Source organism: Herpailurus yagouaroundi, unplaced genomic scaffold (assembly GCF_014898765.1).
Source record: "Herpailurus yagouaroundi ecotype Mexico unplaced genomic scaffold, PumYag 190, whole genome shotgun sequence".
NCBI classification, from domain to species: Eukaryota; Metazoa; Chordata; class Mammalia; order Carnivora; family Felidae; genus Herpailurus; species Herpailurus yagouaroundi.
Genome location: NW_024412421.1, coordinates 23,978,004 through 23,998,581, shown reverse-complemented (window position 1 = coordinate 23,998,581; position 20,578 = coordinate 23,978,004). Strand labels below are relative to the sequence as shown.

Genomic DNA, 20,578 nt, shown 5'->3' with positions numbered 1-20,578 from the left:
GGGCTCATATAGTCTACATCCCTCCTATTAATAAGGATGAACTCTATGTGCTTCTAACTTGGGACAACTCTCCACTTGTGTCCACCTTATTCCATCACTCTAACCATTCTCCTCTCTGTAAATAAACAAGCTGTAATTACTCCCATCTTAAAATTAAAAAAACCAACAAACTGTCTTTTGACCTCACTTCCAACTACTGTCCCATTTCTCATCTCCATCAGACAGTGATAGCTGGTTATCTTCCCTACTTCCAATTCCTTTCCTCCCAACAGATTTTCAAGCTTATGACTCTATAGAATGTCTTCCTGTCAACGTCATTAATAACATCTTGCTATATCCAGTTGTAAATAACCAGTCTCTATCTTTCTTAATCTTTCTGAAGGTTTTATCACAACTGATTACTCCTTTCTCCTTGAAATACTTTTTCCTCCTTGCTTCCAGGACACCACATCCCCTTGTTTTCCTCCTAACTTGCTAGTGACTGCTTCTCCTGGTTTCCTTTGTTCTCTTCTCTATCTCCCACTCTTCCAGATGTTCTCCTCCAGTCTCTTGGCTCTACATACCATCTCTATCTTGATGATTCTCAAATGTGTGTCTCCAGACTGGACCTCGCCTTTGAACTCCAGGCTGTATATTCACCTGCCTACTCCAACATTCCCACTTAGGTGCCCAAAAGACATCTTGAAATGGACACATCTCAAATAAAAACTCCTGATTTCCACCCCTAAACCTAATTCTTCCCATTTTTGAAAATGGCAACCATATCCTTGAGTTGGCCCAGACTCCCTCTCTTACTCTTATCCCCAAATCTGATCCATCAGTGAATTATTTGACTACCTTTAAAATATATGTTTTAATAGATACTGTGGAATCCACTACCTTCACTGCTACTACCCTGATCCAGGCCACTGGTCTCTTGCCTAGCTTCCTAGCTGATCTCCCATCTTCTGCCCTTAACTGTTTATTCCCCTCACTGTATTCCAAATGATCCTTTTAGAATATAAGTCATTCCCAAATTCATACCCTCCAGTAGCTTCCCATTTCATCCCAAGTGGGAGTCAAACTCCCACTAATAAAGACAAACACTCAACTTCCTTGTTTACTCCCCTATTACTCACTCTGATTAGTCACACTGTTTTTCTTGTGATTCCTAGCTTAGTACCATTGCACTTGCCTGTTTTCTTTGCTTGGAATGGTCTTTCCTGAAATATTTTGTTTGATTTTCCCCCTCAACTCCTTCAAGTCCTCGCCAAAATGTTACTTTCTCTGATCCCACAATTTAAAATTGGAATAACCCCCACACATGTCACAATCTCTCTCTTCTTTTCTTATTTTTCTTCATATCACTTATTGCAATCTGATAAACTACACATTTTATTTACATGCTTGTCCCCATCCAGTAGAATGCAAGCTCCACAAAGGCAGGGATTTTTCTCTTTTGTTCACTGCTACTTTTAGGGCCTACAGAAAATCCTGGTGTGTAATAAGCAACCAACAAATATTTTTGGAATTTATTGCATAAAGAAGATTATGATGGAGAGTAGAGAGACACCCACTCTTAAAAGGTGCTTAATGGCATGCCAAAAAATTTTCACCTTGTCTATAATGAGCTCAATTGCAGTTTTTCATCAGAGAAGTGACTGGGATTAGATCCATAAAATGAAAGCTCACTCTAGCTGTAGGGTGGAGGAGGTAGACTGGAGCGGGTAGGATTGAGGTTGAGGGAAGAGTTAAAGGGCTTTTGGTGGAAATTCAGGCCAGAAAAAATGAGAGCCTGAGCAAATACAGTGTCTGTGGACAAAAAGAAAAGGGAAGCAAATGTGAGTTATATAGGGGTAGAACAGACAGACCTGGTGATCAGTGTGATACATGGGGTTGGAACCCACCAGAAAACACCTCTTTATTCTCCCCAGATTTCATCCCCAGAAACTCCTTGACTAGGTCATCATGGATCACCTATGTCAATCTGTGAAGATCTTTTGAAAGCCTGGAGGTAGAATTCTCAGATCATATTCTGGCCCAATTCCAGATAAGGCATGCACTGTCCAATAATGACAAACTCTTGAACCACCAACAGCATATAAAATTGAGCTTTATGAGGAACTCCTCTTTATTCCCCATTTTCTCACCCTCTCTGTCCTATTAAGGGGCCTCAAGAAAGTAAGCATCAACAAGAAACTTAATGCCATGTTTACCTTTTCCCTCATCCTGACCTACCCTAACCCAACTTGTTCTCCTACTATTGAAACGAATACTTTCAAACACAGAGATAAGGGCCAAGGGAATCCCCAGCCAGGTGTCCACCCCCAGGGCCCAGCTCACGGAAGCAGGTTCTACTGAAGGCATTGTCCATTTGATAATAGGATTTATAGCAATCAAAATTCCCTTCCTGGCACACTTTTTCAGAAGGTGTTGGTTCCCTAGGATGCTGAGGTCCAACCTCTGTAGCCTGCAGATGTTTAGCCAGCAGAAAGTTCTAGTCCTCCAGAATCTATTCTCTAAATCCAGCCAATACCCTCACCAGTCCTGATGCTAGGCTTTGGTAAGTAACATAGGGCTGATGACCAATGCAGGGAGTATAATGTCACTCAAGTTTCAGGTCTTGACATTCATATTGCAGACTGAGGCATACTGAGAAAAAGCACAGAATTCTGGAGCCCTCATGTGAAAATGCACTCAAGGAAAGCCTGCTATTCTTTTAACATGACAGTGAACAGGAAAGACATGTAGCCAACTACAGCAGTGAAGAAACTCCAATCCTAGTACACAGGGAGTGACGGTCTGGGTAAAGATAGGGATGAATAGTATAACCAGTGGAAAGATTCTTCCTGACTTCTGAGAAAATCAGACTCTGGCTCAGTGGCTGACTCTTTACCATTTGAGTGGGTCCCCAGACTATAAAGATGGCAAAAGTCCAAGGGATGGAGGGATGGATGGACACAAAGCTCTGCTGAACAGAGGGCCCTGGGAGACAACTCTTGAAATCATGCTTTGAGAAACACCTAAAGTACACACAACCTTTTGTCAGGATTCTTAAGGTAATTGGATATTGCAAGTTGATATAATTTTGTGTTTATATGATGATCAAATGTACATTTTTCTAGACAGATGGTATTTATCTTTCATCAGATTTTCTGACACTCAAAAAGAAAGAGAGTCAATCCATACAACCTTAACTGAATTTTCTAATATGGTCCATTTGCCACATTTCAAGTGTTCTGTGGTCTCATGTGGTAGTGGCTGCTGTGTTAGTGCACACACATAAAATTTCTTTGTCACAGAAAGTTCTATGGATGGTGCTGACTTACAGAAATGGTGTTTTTCTCTATAAAAGTTCTGTAAGAAGGCTTGGATATCAGATACCCACATTCAAATTTCTTTTGGTGCTGTGGAACACCACAGATATGCTTAGAAGATGCATATCTGAACATGCTGACTACCACCAGATGCTAGTAACCAAATGAGGCTTTTCTTTAGCTGGTTGGCATTCTACCAGCACAAATTGCTATCAAGAAAAAGATGGTGGGTGATATGAATTATTGAATGCCCTCATTATATTTGGGAAGGCTTCAGAAAAGCATGAAAAGAACAGCAGAAAAGGCTGGATTAAAATTATCAGGGTTCATCATTGACAAAGACCTAGTTTCTCTCTTTTTTCCTTTTACATGAGGCTAGTAGAATCCCCCACAAGGTCTTCAAGGACTGAGGATTACATGGTGATATAGGGAATTTGGGCAGTTCTTTCCTCTTTATGAAGATTAAATTTCTATTCCTATAACTGTAGAAAGAGTTCTGCCCTGAATGAACTGTCAACTACTCTTAGGAGCACAGCAAAAGAGAATAGACTCAATAGTCCTGTCCATGATCATTCAGAGAGGCAGCATTGCCTGATGAGTAAGACTGGACTTTGATATCAGACCAGAGTTGAGATGTAGACTTTTCCCCTACAAACCATGCAATTGTGGATACACTGTTTAGCTTCTCCATGCCTCTATTCTGTTATCTGGAAAAACGGAACTTATCTCCCAAGGCCACAGCAAAGACAACAATACTATGATCCAAATAAGCATGAAGTGCAGGGTTTAGCTTGTAGCCAGCCCTGAACAAGCAGGAGCTTTTAGTCTCTTTCATAGTCTTCATGTTTCCTAATTCCTTACTGGGAATGCCCTCTGTTTTGGGTTTTGGATACCCTGGGTTTTTTATTACTGTGAACACCAATTTTTCTTTTCTTTTCTTTTTTTTTTTTTTTTTTTTTGAGAGAGAGAGAGAGGGAGGGAGAGGGAGAAAACAAGTGCAGGAGGGGCAGAGGCAGAAGGGCACAGAGGATCCAAAGTGGGCTCTGTACTGACAGCAGAAAGGCCGACACGGGGCTCAAACTCACAAACTGTGAGATCATGACTTGATCCGGATGGAGTAAGATGCTTAACTGAGCCAAGCAGACGCCCTGTGAATACCTATTTCTTAATGGCTGCTCCCAGCCGAGCCTTTCCAAAAATTCTTCCTGATTTATGAGTCACAAACTAAAGAGGCTAAGATCTGTGGTATTACATGTAAGGAAAGAGGTGGGGCAGCTACTTGTACTGAGAATTATGCCAGGTGTTTCATTAATTGTTAAGATCACCGTATCCATCACAGTGTTATATGTAATAGGGAAACTGGGAACAATCTAAAAGCCTGACAGAACACTGGAACATTGGCTTTGACAAATCATTTCAAAGTAATGTCTCCCATTAATATTTGTTTACATGCATAAATGATTATTACATTGTATGAGGTGGAAAAATCTGAGCCAAACACCCCTCTGTCCCAGCATCCCCTAGAGACACTTGTGTAAATGCATGCCAGGAGGCATGTTGAGAATATTCAGTTATATGGGAATGCAAGCTGGTGCAGCCACTCTGGAAAACAGTATGGAGGTTCCTCAAAAAACTAAAAATAGAACTACCCTACGACCCAGCAATTGCACTACTAGGCACTTATCCAAGGGATACAGGTGTGCTGTTTCGAAGGGACACATGCACCCCCATGTTTATAGCAGCACTATCCACAATAGCCAAAGTATGGAAACAGCCCAAATGTCCATCGATGGATGAATGGATAAAGAAGATGTGGTGTATATATACAATGGAGTATTACTCGACAATCAAAAAGAATGAAATCCTGCCATTTGCAACTACGTGGGTGGAACTGGAGGGGATTATGCTAAGTGAAATTAGTCAGTCAGAGAAAGACAAAAATCATATGACTTCACTCATATGAGGACTTTAAGAGACAAAACAGAGGAACATTAAGGGAAGGGAAACAAAAATAATATAAAAACAGGGAGGGGGACAAAACAGGAGACTCATAAATATGGAGAACAAACTGAGGGTTACTGGAGGGGTTGTGGGAAGCCGGGATGGGCTAAATGGGTAAGGGGCACTAAGGAATCTACTCCTGAAATCACTGTTGCACTACATGCTAACTAATTTGGATGTAAATTTAAAAAAAATTTTAAATAAAATTTTAAAAATTAATTAATTAATTAACATTTTGTAATACCAAAAAAAAAAAAAAAAAAAGAAGAAGAAGAAGAAATTCTATTTCTGTAACAGTTACAGGATGATTCAAATTATCTAACTTATGCTGGATGAACTGTATGTAGTACCTTATGCTTTTTAGGGAATAGTCCATTTTATGTAAGTTGTCAAACATATGTGTGAAGAGTTTTTCACAGTATTCTCTTTACCCTTTTAATGTCTTCAGGGTCTATAATCAAGTTCCCTGTTAAATTTTTGCTATTAGTAATTTGTGTTTTATCTCTTCTTTGTCAACCTTGCAAGAAGTTTATCAAATACATTGATCTTTATGAAGAAAAAAAAAAAAGAATATACAGTCATAGCTCCAAACTACAAACATTTCAGATGTCCATTAACAAGACCATGGACAAATAATGGTATATTCACACACAGAATGTTACAAGGATAATAAAAACAAATTTTTAAACTGTAACTCTATGAAACAACGTGATGAATTTTACAAGGATAATATGAAATGAAAACAGCAAAGTTCAAAACTGATTCTATTTACATAAAGGTCAAAACAGAGAAATTATAATTGTCTTGTTTAAGAGGATAAAGTACAAGGAAAAGCAAGGAACCACTTACCATGGCAGTTTAAGTAACTGAGTAACTAAGGTGGGGCGAGACTATGGGAGGCGGGGGACACTGAAACAGCTCTGACAAGGTCCTGGTTTTGTTTTGTTTTGAAGTGGTAGTTCCTATTTATATTACTTCTTAAATTGTACCTTCATGCCCTTATTATAATTTCATAATATAAAATGTTTTTCAATAAAGAAAAGGGAAAACAAGCACAAATCTATACTTTCCAATGTGATCTCAATTATAGAGATTTCTGCATGCATGGGGGAGAAAAGATCAACAGTGGTTTTCTCTGGGCAGCAAAATGTAAAGGGATCTATATTGTTTTCCTTAGAGATTTCGTATTTTTCAAATTTTTAATAATGAACAGTACTACTTTTATAATAAGAATAGGGGCGACCGGGTCACTCAATATGTTAAGCATCTGACTTCCCCCTCAGGTCTTGATCTCATGGTTCATGGGTGTGAGCCCCCGCCTCTGGCTCTGTGCTGACAGAGCCTGGAGCCTGCTTCAGATTCTGTCTCCCTTTCTCTCTGCCCCTCCCCCGCTCACACTGTGTCTCTCCCTCTCTCTCAAAAATAAATAAACATTAAAAAAAAAAAAAAGAATAAAAAGCAAAACTATCAACCGCTCAGTTCTGGCTCTTCAATTTACATCTCAGCATGGAATCACTTTGAGAAAGAAAAATTTCTCTTCTCCTTTCCAGGGAGAAATTGGGAGAGAGGGAGAGTCACACAGTTAAAATTCTACTACTACAGGTTGGTCATCTGTGTCAATGACGAGGCCTTGGGTAGCTCACTCAATGGAAATCAACAAAGATACTTCCTAGATTATCCTAGAACTCCTATAACTCCCTGCCTGTTCTTTCAAAGTCTAGAAAATGAGCCAGAAACTGAGCAAGAAGAAAGAGGTATTGGGATTAACTACCACTTTTTAACTCATCATTGTCATAACATTAATTAATGTTGCAGGCATTAATCCTACCCTAACATTCACAAGAATTCAATAAAGTAGATACATATTTGACACTGATATTCTAGGGCTCAGAGGGGTGGAAGGATTTAGCCAGATGTCTGAATGCATTTCAGTGGCATTTTGGCCATGGTTTACATTTACTTGAGTTTTCTCATCTATTGTTTACACTCACAAAAATCATGTAAAATAGTTCAGAGTAGTTGTGTGATTTGCCCAAGGACACACAGCTATCAAGAAGCTATAATTTTTAATAACTTGTTTCTTTTTGTCTTGAGGGGGTAATATTTTTCCTGTACCCCAACTAAATGCCAATATATCTATGTTCTCCCATACTTTTAGTTATGACATCTAGGAAATTATCTAATTATAATCTCCTGTAAGAAGCAATGAAGATGTTGAACATGACACAGAGGCTGCAAAAATGTTATGTCCCTAAATCCAGTGGAGTGAGCAGGCAGGTACAATCCAGAAATAGCATTCAAGTTTTCTCTTTTTTTTTTTGCAACAGAGATGAGATTAAGGTATAAGAGTAAGGTTTAAGATCTTGTGGGTTAGTAATTGTCTGATTCCCCTATCGACCTCATCTCTCAGGTCTCCAGGGTTCGCTCTTCTTTTTCTACTTTGCCCTAAGGGAGTTAACCTTCGCAGCTGCCTTCAAGGACCCTACTTTCCGGCTCCCAGTCCTGAGGAGAACACTTCCTCCTTGGCTTCTCCCGGCAAACCTCGAGCAGAATCTCCCAGCCCTTGAGTCTTCTCAGGGTTAAAGCTGCTAAATATCAAGGCTACCCAGGAGTGAGTGCTTTCTCAACACCGTCTTGGAAGGTGGGTCACTATTTTGGCAGAAGGGAGAGGGCAGTGGAATTCGTTCTGAGTAGGGACGGTTACGCAAAATGCAAGGAGGAAGAGGAAGCTGATAGGGGAATTGGTGAGTCAGAAGAGAAAAGGACGACTTGGCTAGCAGTGAGCCTCTCTAAAGCGGTGGAGAAGCCTAAGCCATTATCAAGGTAAGAAGAGAGTTTTCTCTGGATCACCTCCACAGCAGAGCCACTGTCCTGGGGCTCCTGGAGCGGAGTATCAGAAAACCTCCGACAGCTTTGCTGGGGATTTTAATGGCAATGGGAGAAGAGGGGGTTGTGGAGGGAGACTAAATCAGAATCACCTGGAAAATCTCCTCGAAAAAGCACAAGCTGCTTGCCAGCACCTTCCTCAACCCCACGCAGCTCCATTCCTGAAAGGATCTGGAAAAGCCTAGAATGCCAGTAGGGCTGTCCTGATAGATGTTTTGTAGATGGTCCCCTAATGCATCTAACTTGTTCAGATCCTGGCTTCTGAGCTCAAGTTTCTATACTTCCTGTGGCTTCTCTGATCAGGTGCTGGAGCGTGGCAGGCAGGAGGTTCAGAGAGCTGTAGATTTTCTCTAGCTCAAGTGAGGTGTGATGTGATAATTGAAAGCTCTCAGACCTGAGACTCAAAAGACCTGGGGTCTGATTCAGGTAGAGCTATTTCCACCATGGAATCAATCAATTAAAGTTCAGCTTACTTATTCTGAAAAATATGTGTGTGGCTTATCACTGTCCTGTATATCTAGTTGGATTGTTGACAAATGGGGTTTCAAAGTTGTGGAGTGCTACTATTCAGATGTAAAATAGGATTAAGTTAATAAGATTAAGTTATGAAGCCAGCACATCAGCCAGAGTAGAAGAGACTTGTGTCTTGTTTGGACTCAGACAAGTCTAGAACTTCTAGTTGGAATTGAAACACATTTATATGTGCCAAATAAAAATATCTTGCCCCATCTTCCTTACCCGGATCAATTAGGGCATCTCAAACAGGAAAAACTACTCTACAAATGTTCGTCATTCAGTCATCACTCAGTAGATGTTTCTTGAGTGCCTACTATGTCCGGACACTACTGTTGGCACTGGAGTCACAGCAATGGTGAGGACCCGGGTCCAGAACTCTTTGTACTTTAGTCTGGTTAGCGTTTGTTATTATAAGGTCACCTTGCCTAGGTGCTTACCTCCATGGTTTTCCTGGGTTTATGGCTATATGTGTGGATGCCACTTTCCCCAAGCCAGCTCTCATCTCTCGGTTTGTGAAAATATTTCATGCCATCTTTAATTTCGGGTTATGGGAGCATAATCTCACAGGGGAATCTAAGTTAGGAATGTGCCAATGGGTGGAATCCAGGGCTCTTAAATTGCCATCTGTTAATTTTTTCCTCAGAATTCTTCATTTTGTTTCTAAAAGGCTACACAGTACCCATTTGGGGGTTATCCACTATTCGGCCCTCTGGAATCAGGCTGAGGTCATCCACCCTGGCGCCTCATGGTCCCTGAGCCTGACATGGGTGCTCCCTCTTGGGGGACAGTGATGGTAGGATGTGATGAGGGTTTTCTCCTTTTTTTCTTCTTTGCCTGGGCTAGTTAGACAAGATAAGTAGTCTGAGTGGTCTCATGCCCTCCAATATAGTTTTTATTTCTTCTTTAAAAATTTTTTTTTGTGGGCGCAGCTGGGTGGCTCAGTTGATTGAGCATCCAACTTCTGCTCAGGTCATGATTTCACTGTTTGTAGGTTCAAGCCCCGCATCAGGCTCTGTGCTGACAGCTCAGAGCCTGGAGTCTGCTTCGGATTCTGTGTCTCCCTCTCTCTCTACCCCTCCCATCCTTGCTCTCTCTCTCTCTCTCTCTCAATCAAAAATAAAATAAAACATTAAAAAAATTTTAATTTTTTTAATGTTCATTTCTTTTTTTTTTTTTAATGTTTATTTATTTTTGAGACAGAGAAAGACAGAGTGTGAGCAGGGGAGGGGCAGAGAAAGAGGGAGACACAGAATCCAAAGCAGGTTCCAGGCTCTGAGCTGTCAGCACAGAGCCCGATGCAGGGCTTGAACCCACGGATTGTGAGATCACGACCTGAGCCGAAGTCGGATGCTTAACTGACTGAGCCACCCAGGTGCCCCATTAATGTTCATTTATTTTTGGTAAATTTGAGCAGGCCCTGTGCTGACAGCAGGGAGCCTGATGTGGGGCTCAAACACATGAACTGTGAGGTCATGATCTGAGCCAAAGTTGGAGGCTTAGCCACCCAGGCACCTCAGGTTTTATTCCTTATTAATAAATATTTTTAAAAAATAATGTTCATGAGGGGCACCTGGGTGGCTCCATCAGTTGGGTGTCTGACTCCCTCACGTCATGATCTTGTGATGATCTCGTGATTCGGTTCATGAGTTCGAGCCCCACATTGGGCTCTGAACTGTCAGCACCAAGTGTCTCCCTCTCTCTCTCTGCCCCTCCCCCACTCATGCTCTCTCTCTCAAAAATAAATAAACTTTTATTTTTTATTTTTTTTCAATATATGAAATTTATTGTCAAATTGGTTTCCATACAATGCCCAGTGCTCATCCCAAAATGTGCCCTCCTCAATAGCCATCACCCACCCTTCCCTCCCTCCCTCCCACCTCCCATCAACCCTCAGTTCTCAGTTTTTAAGAGTCTCTTCTTATGCTTTGGCTCTCTGCCACTCTAACCTCTTTTTTTTTTTTTTCTTCCCCTCCCCCATGGGTTTCTGTTAAGTTTCTCAGGATCCACATAAGAGTGAAAACATATGGTATCTGTCTTTCTCTGAATAAATTTTTAAAAATTAAAAAAAACCTAATGTTTATAATTTTTTTTCTAGTTTTCATTAATACACATTCAGTGTAGAAACTACTTTTTTTTGGAGTAAGGTTAACTGTACCATATTATCAAACCTATGCCTCTGACTTTCTTAATATCTTGCTCCATGTAATTGAGGTAGTATTGGTTCTGTGCTCAATACTCAATGGAATCACTTACACTTTATTTTATTATTTTTTGTATTTCACCTAAATTTCAGTAACTGATACTAAAGAGACATCTGTGTGCATTTTAAAGGACAAGTTTCTTTCTCTCAGTGAATCCCACTCAGTTATCTGCTTTCCAGCAATGACTATGCCTCACCCCATATGCAACTATTATTTATTCAACAAGTGTTTAAAGAGCCTTAAGCAGTTATAAGTTTGATGTACCTGTAAATAAGATAAGATATACCATTTACCCTTAAGTTACAGCGGCCCAGTGGGAGAGACATTCACCTACAGTTATTTAAAGTGAGAGATGGATGGTACTGGAAAGTTTGGGGAACAACTAAATCTCAGGAAGAAGGGCTTCTAAATAACAAGGCAACTTTGAAAGACCTGAAAGTAAAGTATGGAGCCTCAAGTGCCAAAAAGGAGGGGACTGACGGGGGGTCAGAGATCAGATCATGAAGGACTCTGGGGTACAAGACTTGGGGATTTTGATTTATTCCTATATGTACTGGAAAGTTATTGAAGGATTTCAAGGAGAGGAGTGATAGATTTGTGCTTTAAAATGATAGTTTTTGGCAGCAGTGGATGATGGAGAATAGAAACAGAAGACAGAGGCTACTTACTATCAAAGACCAGGCTAGCGATGAGCAGACCTCAGATTCTGACAACAGCAAGGGTGGAATTTGAGAAACTGAACAGCCAGGAAAGAACACTTGGAAAGGTGGACTAGGGTCTCTGGAATGGAGAGATCTCATGCCATACACTTCTCACAAATGCCTACCAGCTCCAAGGACTACAGAAGAGGTTGGTACAGGACAGTGGGGGAGAGGCGGTGGTTAGATTAGAGATTGCCATAAAAAACTTGAGTTGCCCTTTCTTCATGGAGCCATATCTGCTCACTTCTCCCAGGCCCTCAAGCCATCTCTACGGCTGATTACAGTCTCTGCAGAAATGAGCTTTGCCTACAGTATTCCCTGGCTGTCCTGGCTAGACCCAACACAGTGACAAGAGATGGGACTCACTCTATGAAAGCATATTTTCTTTCTGGCCAGGGTGAGTGCTCATGGTAAAAAAAAAAAAAAGAAGAGAACAGAATCAAAGGGTTTCCATGGGAATTCCTGAGAACCATGGATAACTAAAGCCTGGGGACAACTGGGGACAGAGTTAGAAGCCCTGGCTCCAGCTCTGAGAGAGAATGGGCATGAGGCCAGGAGCTACTGGCAGGCAAGGAGGACTCAGGGCCATTGATCCCACTCAGGATACTGAGTTGGCCCAAAGCCAGCATGGGGGAGAGAGAGTATTAACTTTGAAAAGTCTACATCCCTAATGCTTAGGAGATGCTAGCTTTTTCTTGAGTTGATTATAGGCCCTAGAGGCTCTGCATATAACTTTCTATCAGTTTCCTTATAAGTGTGCATGGGTCAAATTCTTCCCTTCTTTACTTTTTGTCTCTTTTGCTGTGCTGTTTCCTATCTTTTTTCCAATTTTCCTTCATACTCACATTACCTCTGGGAGAAGATATCTTGCTAACGTCATTTCCTCAGTCTTTGGGGGTGGGGGCAGACGGGGGCATTCTTGGCCATTATTAATAATAGCCTAGTTTTTAATCATTTCTTCTTGGGCTCAAGTTTAAAACACCTAAGCGTATATCTTAGCTGGTCCTGTTATAACCTTCAGGGCCAATAAAGGAATTACTGCTGATTGACATTTCCCTGGCATATGGCACGGTGATTTGGGCCATGAAGGAGACATGATCTTCACCGGATCCTTCTGGCACACAAGGAGGAAATATACTGTTGTAATGAATGGAAGAGAAGAGTTTCTGTGCCCCTGCCACACAAGGTTTGGCTTGGGTAAATACGCACTTCCCAGAAGGTTCAGGGGACTTCCAAGGGAAGCCCACGTGCTGGCAAAGCACGCTCCATCTCTTCAGGAAGCAAGTTATAAACTTCAAGAGTCACATTTGTGGCTGTCCAATTCCTCCTCTAAAATCTACCCTCTAGAATCTCTGCAGCTCTGGATATACAGGATGGTTTATGATCAGTATGAAAGCCATCTGGGTGACAGATATCAAAGCTATACACTTCCATATTTTTTGACTCCACAATCCCATTTCTGGGGATTTAGCTTACATACACATGTAATGATGTATGAACATAAAGGTCACTACTGAAGTTTTTGAAATGACAAAAAAAGCTGGGAACAATCCAAAAGCCTAACCGCAAGGAAACTAGTTAAATAAATCGTGGTACATGCATATAACAGAAATCTATGTAGTGGTAAAAAGGAATGAGGAAATGCTTTATGTGCTACCATGGAAAGTTCAGCAAAACATAAAGTTTATAAAGCAAGGTGTGGAGGGACGCCTGGGTGGCTCAGTCAGTTAAGCATCCAACTTCGGCTCAGGTCATGATTTCACAGTTTGTGGATTTGAGCCCAGCTTCGGGCTCTGTGCTGACAGCTCAGGGCCTGGAGCCTGCTTTGGATTCTATGTCTCCTTCCCTCGCTGTGTGCTCCTCCCCTGCTCATGCTCTGTTTTTCTCTGGCTCAAAAATGAATAAACGTTAAAAAAAATTTTTTTAAAGCAAGGTGTGTATAACTTGCTACTTTTTCTGTTATAAAGGGGAGGAGGGGAATTAAGACTACATATACATGTGCAAAGACAAAAAATGAACCCAGTTGCTACCTGGGGGCAAGTAGGGAAATCGGCAGATAGGGGACGTGTATTGGAAGTAGACTTTCACGGTACAGTAATGACAAAACACCAGCTGGTAGATTAATCCTAGCTTTGAGCAGGGGCGCTTGGGTGGCTCCATTAGTTGAGTGTCTGACTTCAGCTCAGGTCACGATCTCACAGTTGTGAGTTTGAGCCCCATGTCAGGCTCTGTGCTGACAGCTCAGTATAATGAGTTACCATCTTAAGAATTCAAAAGAAAGAATTGTAGATTTCTTTGCTGCCACTTGAAACTTTTGCAAAAGAAAGCTCCTGGATGGCTCTGTCCGTTAAGCATCTGACTGTCAATTTTAAGTCAGGTCAAGATCTCAGGTCGTGGGGTGCCTGGGTGGCTCAGTCGGTTGAGTGTTCGACTTCGGTTCAGGTCATAATCTCACGGTTTGTGGGTTCAAGCCCCGTGTAGGGCTCTGTGTCGACAACTTGGAGCCTGATGCCTGCTTCGGATTCTGTGTCTCCCTCTCTCTCTGCCCCTCTGCTGCTCACGCTCTGTCTCTCTCTCAAATAAGTAAACATTAAAAAAAAAAATTAAAAAAAAATCCTATCCATGAGCAGAAAAGAGGTTACTGATGCAGCAACTGGTAAAATTCTTAGGTGTTCTTTCCCCCAGGAAAATACTGTGACCCATTGTCAAGGTATGTCATTACCCCTGTTCACAAAGAGCTCTAGCTGTTTTCTAATTTATGACTATAGGCTTCATCCACAGACACAGATGCTTGTCATAGTATTTCCCCTTGCTGTTAAAGACTTGGACTAGGACAGGCTCCGGCTGGCAAGCACCCGCCTTATTGCTCTCCTGCATGCGGAATTGTAGGAAGCCTTCTTTTAAATTCTAAGTCTGTGGATTTAATGTCCATGATAATGATACTTCTTAAAACAGTTTGAACCATGTGATTATTGCTTATTAAAAACTTTTTTAAAATTAGGGATAAGACCTGTCACCAGGAAACCAGCAAACCCTAAATCCAGCTCCAATTACTGTTTAGAAATACATTTTCTTTGTTAAAACTGGAAGGCAGAATATCTTAGGTATGTAGTGATATGTAAATTAGCACCTTGTGGGTGCCTGGCTGGCTCAGTCTGTGGAGTAAGCAACTCTTGACCTCAGGGTTGTGAGTTTGAGTCCCACATTGGGCATAGAGATTATTTAAAAATATAATCTTTGGGGTGCCTGGGTAGCTCAGTCAGTTGGGTGTCTAACTCTTGATTTTGGCTCAGGTCGTTATCTCACAGTTTATGGGCTCAAGCCCTGGGTTGGGCTCTGTGCTGACAGTGAGGAGCCTGCTTGGGATTCTATCTCTCTCTGCCCCTTCTCTGCTCACACTTGCTCTCTCTCTCTCAAAAATAAACATTAAACAAACAAACAAAATTTAATAAATAACCTTTAAAAAAATAAAAATAAAAATTTTAAAAAACAAAAATTAGTACCTTGCTACTATTAATATTTTACACTATGTGAAATAGCTATTCTATCTCTCAATAGTTATTTATGCTAGGAAGTCACCCAAAATGATGATCCAGATTCATCTTAACCCATAACACTAACATATATATATGTTATATAAAAATAATGTTATATATATTATTATATATAAAATTATAAAATATATGTTATATAAAATATATAAACATATTTTATATATGTTACATATAAATATATAAACATATATGTTATATACGTTATATACAATTATAAAATGTATGTTATATAAAAATAAAAATTATATATAATTATATATAAGTATATATATAAGTATATATAATATATATTATATAATTATATATATTTTATATTATATAATTATATATGATATTATATATTATATATTATATATATTTTATATATAAAATTTATATATATTATATATGTATATATAAATATATATATAAAATTAAAAATTATATATAAAATATATAAAATTATATATATATAATTTTTATTTTTTTTAGAGAGTGAGTGTGTGCACACAAGAGGGGCAGAGGTATCTTAAGTAGGCTCCACACTCAGCACAGAGCCTGACATGGGGCTCATTCCCATGACCCTGGGAGCATGACCTGAGCCAAAATCAAGAGTTGGGCGCTCAACCAGCTAAGCCACCCACCTGGGCACTCCCATGGTCTTTTCATACAAAGTGAGCCTTGATTATAAAGGGATTAAGTTGAGGGTTGCCACCAGTATATATGAGCCTTAGTGTGAATTACTAAGTGGAACTAATTTCTCTAGATATTTAACATCTAACAGCTGGAAAATCATCCTGACATTCTTATTCTGTTGGACTAAGATACTTTACTGTCACCTACCAGAACATTGTTTTTTAAAGTTTACTTATTCATTCTGAGAGGCTGAGAGAGAACAGGGGAGGGGCAGAGACAGAGAATCTCAAGCAGGCTCTGTGTTGTAAGTGCAGAGCCCGACAAGGGGCTCAATCCCACAAACTATGAGATCATGACCTGAGCCAAAATCAAGAGTAGGACACTTAACCGACTGAGCCACCCAGGTGTCCCTCAGAGTTTTAAAGATTTTTTTTTTATTTTTAAATAATTTTAAATAATAATTTTAAATAATAAATATCTTAAAGTTCTAATGAGATGGCATTCCCTAGGGTTGTACAGTATACAACCTGGCAATCTATACTGAGTAGCCCTGATTAGGTTGTGTCAAGCAGTTAAATATTCCCCCAAGCAGCAGCACAGTGGCTAACAGGTCATGGCTCTTAGGTTGGCTTGCCACAACTTCCATAGGGTTGGCTATTAAAGAGACAACACTTCGAGACATATAGATTCAGATGTAAGGTCAGCATTGGGTCACTTCCTTATGTCCGTAGTCCCACAGGATGAGACCAAGCCAGAGGGGATCAGATGACAGGTGCCATGGACACTTGGCTCTGCCACTGAGGAGACAACTCCAAGCTCAAGCCAAGCACTTTTATAGCCTGCAACCATACTGTTCAGGGGACTGAAAGTCCTGTGCTTGCTTGAGATGAAGGAAGGTAATGAGAAATGGCCTATGGCAACCTCCCTCAAGATAGGGGAGGTGGGTGAGGTAATTCTTCATAAGTCAGCTGATCTCCCTTAGTTTCAGAAGGACATTTAACCAAAACTTGGGTCAGACTATGGTTAAGCTTTACCTAAGTGGCCTGTGTAGAGACATGCGTATCACCAAGGTGCCAGGGTGGAGCTGTTCCTCTACATTGATGAAATATGACTGAGCTCAGTCATTTTTGGTAGGTCACTGGAAAAGAAAGACCATCAGGGAGGAAGTAAAGAGCCTAAGATAAATAGAACTTACTGACACACTAACTGCAAGGGATAGGGATTGATTCAGAGAAGGATCTGTGCAGTTGGTTGTTAGAAATTTCCAGCACTCTAGCTGCTCCTTGCTCAGGGTTAGGGAATAAAAGCAGATGGAAGGCAGACACCAAAACAGAAGCCTAACACAGCCCTTCTGCTTGTTCCTTAAGGTCCTCCACTTCAGCATGATGCTGCCAAAAAAAATGAGGCCACTGCTGTTCCTGGTTTCCCAGATGGCCATCTTTGCTCTATTATTCCATCTATATGGCCACAACTTCAACTCCCTGTCCACGAAGGAGGAGCCCAAGCCCATGCATGTGCTGGTCCTGTCTTCCTGGCGCTCTGGCTCCTCTTTTGTGGGACAGCTTTTTGGGCAACACCCGGATGTCTTCTACCTGATGGAACCTGCCTGGCACATCTGGATGACCTTCACAGAGAGCACTGCCTGGAGGCTGCATATGGCGGTCAGGGATCTGATACGTGCCATTTTTCTGTGTGACATGAGTGTCTTTGATGCCTACATGAAACCTGGTCCTCGGAGACAGTCCAGTCTCTTCCAGTGGGAGAGCAGCCGGGCCCTGTGTTCCCCGCCTGCCTGCAATGTGTTCTCGCGGGATATGATCATACCTCAGGCTCACTGCAAACTTCTGTGCAGTAAACAGCCTTTCGAGGTGGTAGAGAAGGCCTGTCGCTCCTATAGCCACGTGGTGCTCAAGGAGGTACGCTTCTTCAATCTGCAAGTGCTCTACCCACTGCTGAGAGACCCTTCCCTCAATCTGCACATCGTGCACCTGGTGCGGGACCCCCGGGCAGTGTTCCGTTCTCGAGAACACACCACAGAGGAACTCATGACTGACAGCCGCATTGTGATGGGGCAGCAGGGGGAGAAACTCAAGAAGGAGGACCAGCCCTACTATGTGATGCAGGTCATCTGCCAAAGCCAGATGGAGATCTACAAGGCTGTGCAGTCCTTGCCCACAGCTCTGAGGCAACGCTACATGCTCATACGCTATGAGGACCTGGTCCGGGACCCCCTTGGCCGTACTGACCAAATGTATAAATTTGTGGGGTTGAAATTCTTGCCCCAGCTCCAGACCTGGGTGTACAACAGCACTCGAGGCAAGGGCATGGGTAGTCATGCCTTCCACACTAATGCCAGGAATGCCCTCAACGTCTCTCAGGCCTGGCGCTGGACCTTGCCTTATGCAAAGGTTTCTCGACTTCAAAAAGTCTGCAATGATACCATGACTTTGCTGGGCTACCACCTTGTCAGATCTGAGCAAGAGCAGAGAAACCTGTCACTGGATCTTCTGTCTACCTAGACCCTCTCCAAGTAAGTCTGCCAAGAGGGTTGAGGAGACTCTGTCCCCACTTGGCACCAGCCTCAGCCACATTAACTGAAGTCTTCTGAGCCTTAATTACATTTCTATCAGTGTACATGTGAGCATGGGTTGTGTCCACACATGTTCAAGCTAGGAGATCTCTGTCTCTACTCATGCCAAGAAGAGATTCAGGAACCTATATGAGCAGCACATTACACTGCTGAAAAAGAAGTATCACCTTTCTTCTCTTCTTGGCCCTCCTATCTGTGTATACCTCAAAGACTTTGGGGCCTGGGGCCCTATTTGACACCACACAGTATCAGTGGAGTAAATCCATAAACTTCTCTGTCCCCAGCGGGACAGGAAAACCAGTGAAATGGGTCTTCTGCCAAAGAGCCCACCAGAATATTCCACAGGGATATGAACTCTGAGCCCATGGAGCTTCTGGTGGATTCAAAAAGGGAACAGAGAACAGGGTTGGATGCTTACTGGTGAGGCTGGCCATCACAGCTATCAGTTGTCACAAATACAAAGATCTCTGCACAACAAACAGAGTGAGCTCTTAAACTCATGGTGTGGCTGGGCCCCCTGTGGACATCATTTCCCCTCAGTGTTTTCCTATCACCTAGAAGATTTTGACTTGTGAAGCTGCCATCTGTTAACACTAAAATTCCAAATAGGATTCTGGTTGGAGTTTCCCCTTTTATGCTTTGTACTTACTTAGTAATAAACACTAATTCTTATAGAATCCTAACCTGATAGCACAAACATCTTTATAGATTTTTAAAAATACTTTTTCTATTATCTATTACCCACATATTAAAAAAAATGCTAAGACAGTGTTCGGTGTCAGATGATAAATTGAGTCTAAACTGATCAATACTGACCATCACATTATGTTCTTACGAATCTGTTGCTGGGGCACCTGGGTGGCTCAGTCAGTTGATCATCCATCTCTTGATTTCAGTTCAGGTCATGATCTCATGGTTTGTGCGATCGAGCCCTGTGTCAAGATTCCCCTATTTGGGATTCTCTCTCTCCCTCTCTCTCTGCCCTTCTTCTCATACACACACTCTCTCTCAAAATAAATAAGATAGACTTAAAAAAAAAAAAAGAATCTGTAGAAAGTAATCAGCAACTAAGCCAGACTCTCATTCTTGTGCAGGGTGTGAGTTGCAATAATATTGTATATATCACTCAAGGGTCTGGGCAAAGGGTTTCCTTCCTTCCTTCCTCCCTCCCTCCCTCCCTCCCTTCCTTCCTTCCTTCCTTCCCTTTTTTGAGAGAGAGAATGAGAGAGGGAAGTGGGGCTCATCCAAAGCAGGGCTTGAGCTCACCCAAACAAAGGGTTCTTTAATGTGATCCTCAGCCAGATGACCTCAGGTCTAGGATAGCTGGCGCTTTTCACCTCTTCCTGGTCACCTGTCCACATAACAGAGGTTGTTTCTCCCAGTCTTTGCAGCACCCCCTGGTCTAGTTATGCATCAGAATCTACTGTTAGACATTCATTTTGCTATGCCCCACCTGAGATCTGCTGGAATTGGAATCTGTCACAGTGGAGGCTGGGCTTTTGTATGTTGATCAAGCAACCCTGATGATTCTTTCATGGCCAGCCTGGCAAGACCACACCCTGCACGGAGCAGCAGCACTGTTTGTCTTCCTGCTCCAAGACAGATGTCTTTTCAGCATATGCCAAGTATCCATGTTGCGTACTTTTGACATTGGTACTGTCCTCAAGTTGGAAGGAATAGGAAAAAGGTCTGTATCTGTCTGGAACTCCAGGGATCTCGGAGTTTTCCCACTCCCCCTTTGGACATGGTCCTCACTCCATAAAGTGTGCCCGATGTCAGATGGAAATTCTCACACTTGATTCTGCCGAGAAGCTCTCAGGCTGTGGTAGCACTGGTGACATGGGAGTAGCTACCCTTGCCAGCTGGATCTGGCAAAGTTCAATGACATGTGGCTCTAATGGAGTGAATTTATTCTAACATCCAAACCTAACCCACTCTAGGCACTCCTTAAGAGCCTAGGATCTCCCAAGCAAATGCTACTTGCCTCTACAAACCTTCCAAAACTGTGAAAGAGTGAAAATTCTCTAGCACTGGAAATAAGTCCAGAGCAGTAGGTTATGGTGCAAACAGAGTGAAGATCATTGGCGGGGAGCAGGGGAAGACAGCAATAGACTCAACCACCTCTGGTTTCCCCTTTGAAATTCCAGCCTCCACCTGAATTGTCTTAAAGTTAACAACTTCCTTAGGAACCACTTCTGTGGGATGCTGGAGTACAGAG

General features: G+C 41.8%; 1 protein-coding gene and 1 long non-coding RNA gene across 2 annotated transcripts in view; one reads left to right on the top strand and one right to left on the bottom strand.

Annotated features, from left to right (window-relative positions):
- Window positions 1-1,340: 1,340 nt before the first annotated feature.
- LOC121009755 (uncharacterized) overlaps window positions 1,341-20,578 on the bottom strand; it is a 39,970-nt gene continuing 20,732 nt past the window's right edge. Inside the window, exon 3 of the long non-coding RNA XR_005780817.1 lies at window positions 1,341-1,791. This is a non-coding gene — a long non-coding RNA (uncharacterized LOC121009755). The remainder of the gene's footprint in view (window positions 1,792-20,578) is intronic.
- Window positions 7,945-19,053, top strand: CHST4 (carbohydrate sulfotransferase 4). The gene is made up of 2 exons (XM_040443018.1): window positions 7,945-8,120; window positions 17,138-19,053. The coding sequence occupies exon 2, from the start codon at window positions 17,153-17,155 to the stop codon at window positions 18,287-18,289; it is 1,137 nt and encodes a 378-aa protein (XP_040298952.1). The 5' UTR covers window positions 7,945-8,120; window positions 17,138-17,152; the 3' UTR covers window positions 18,290-19,053.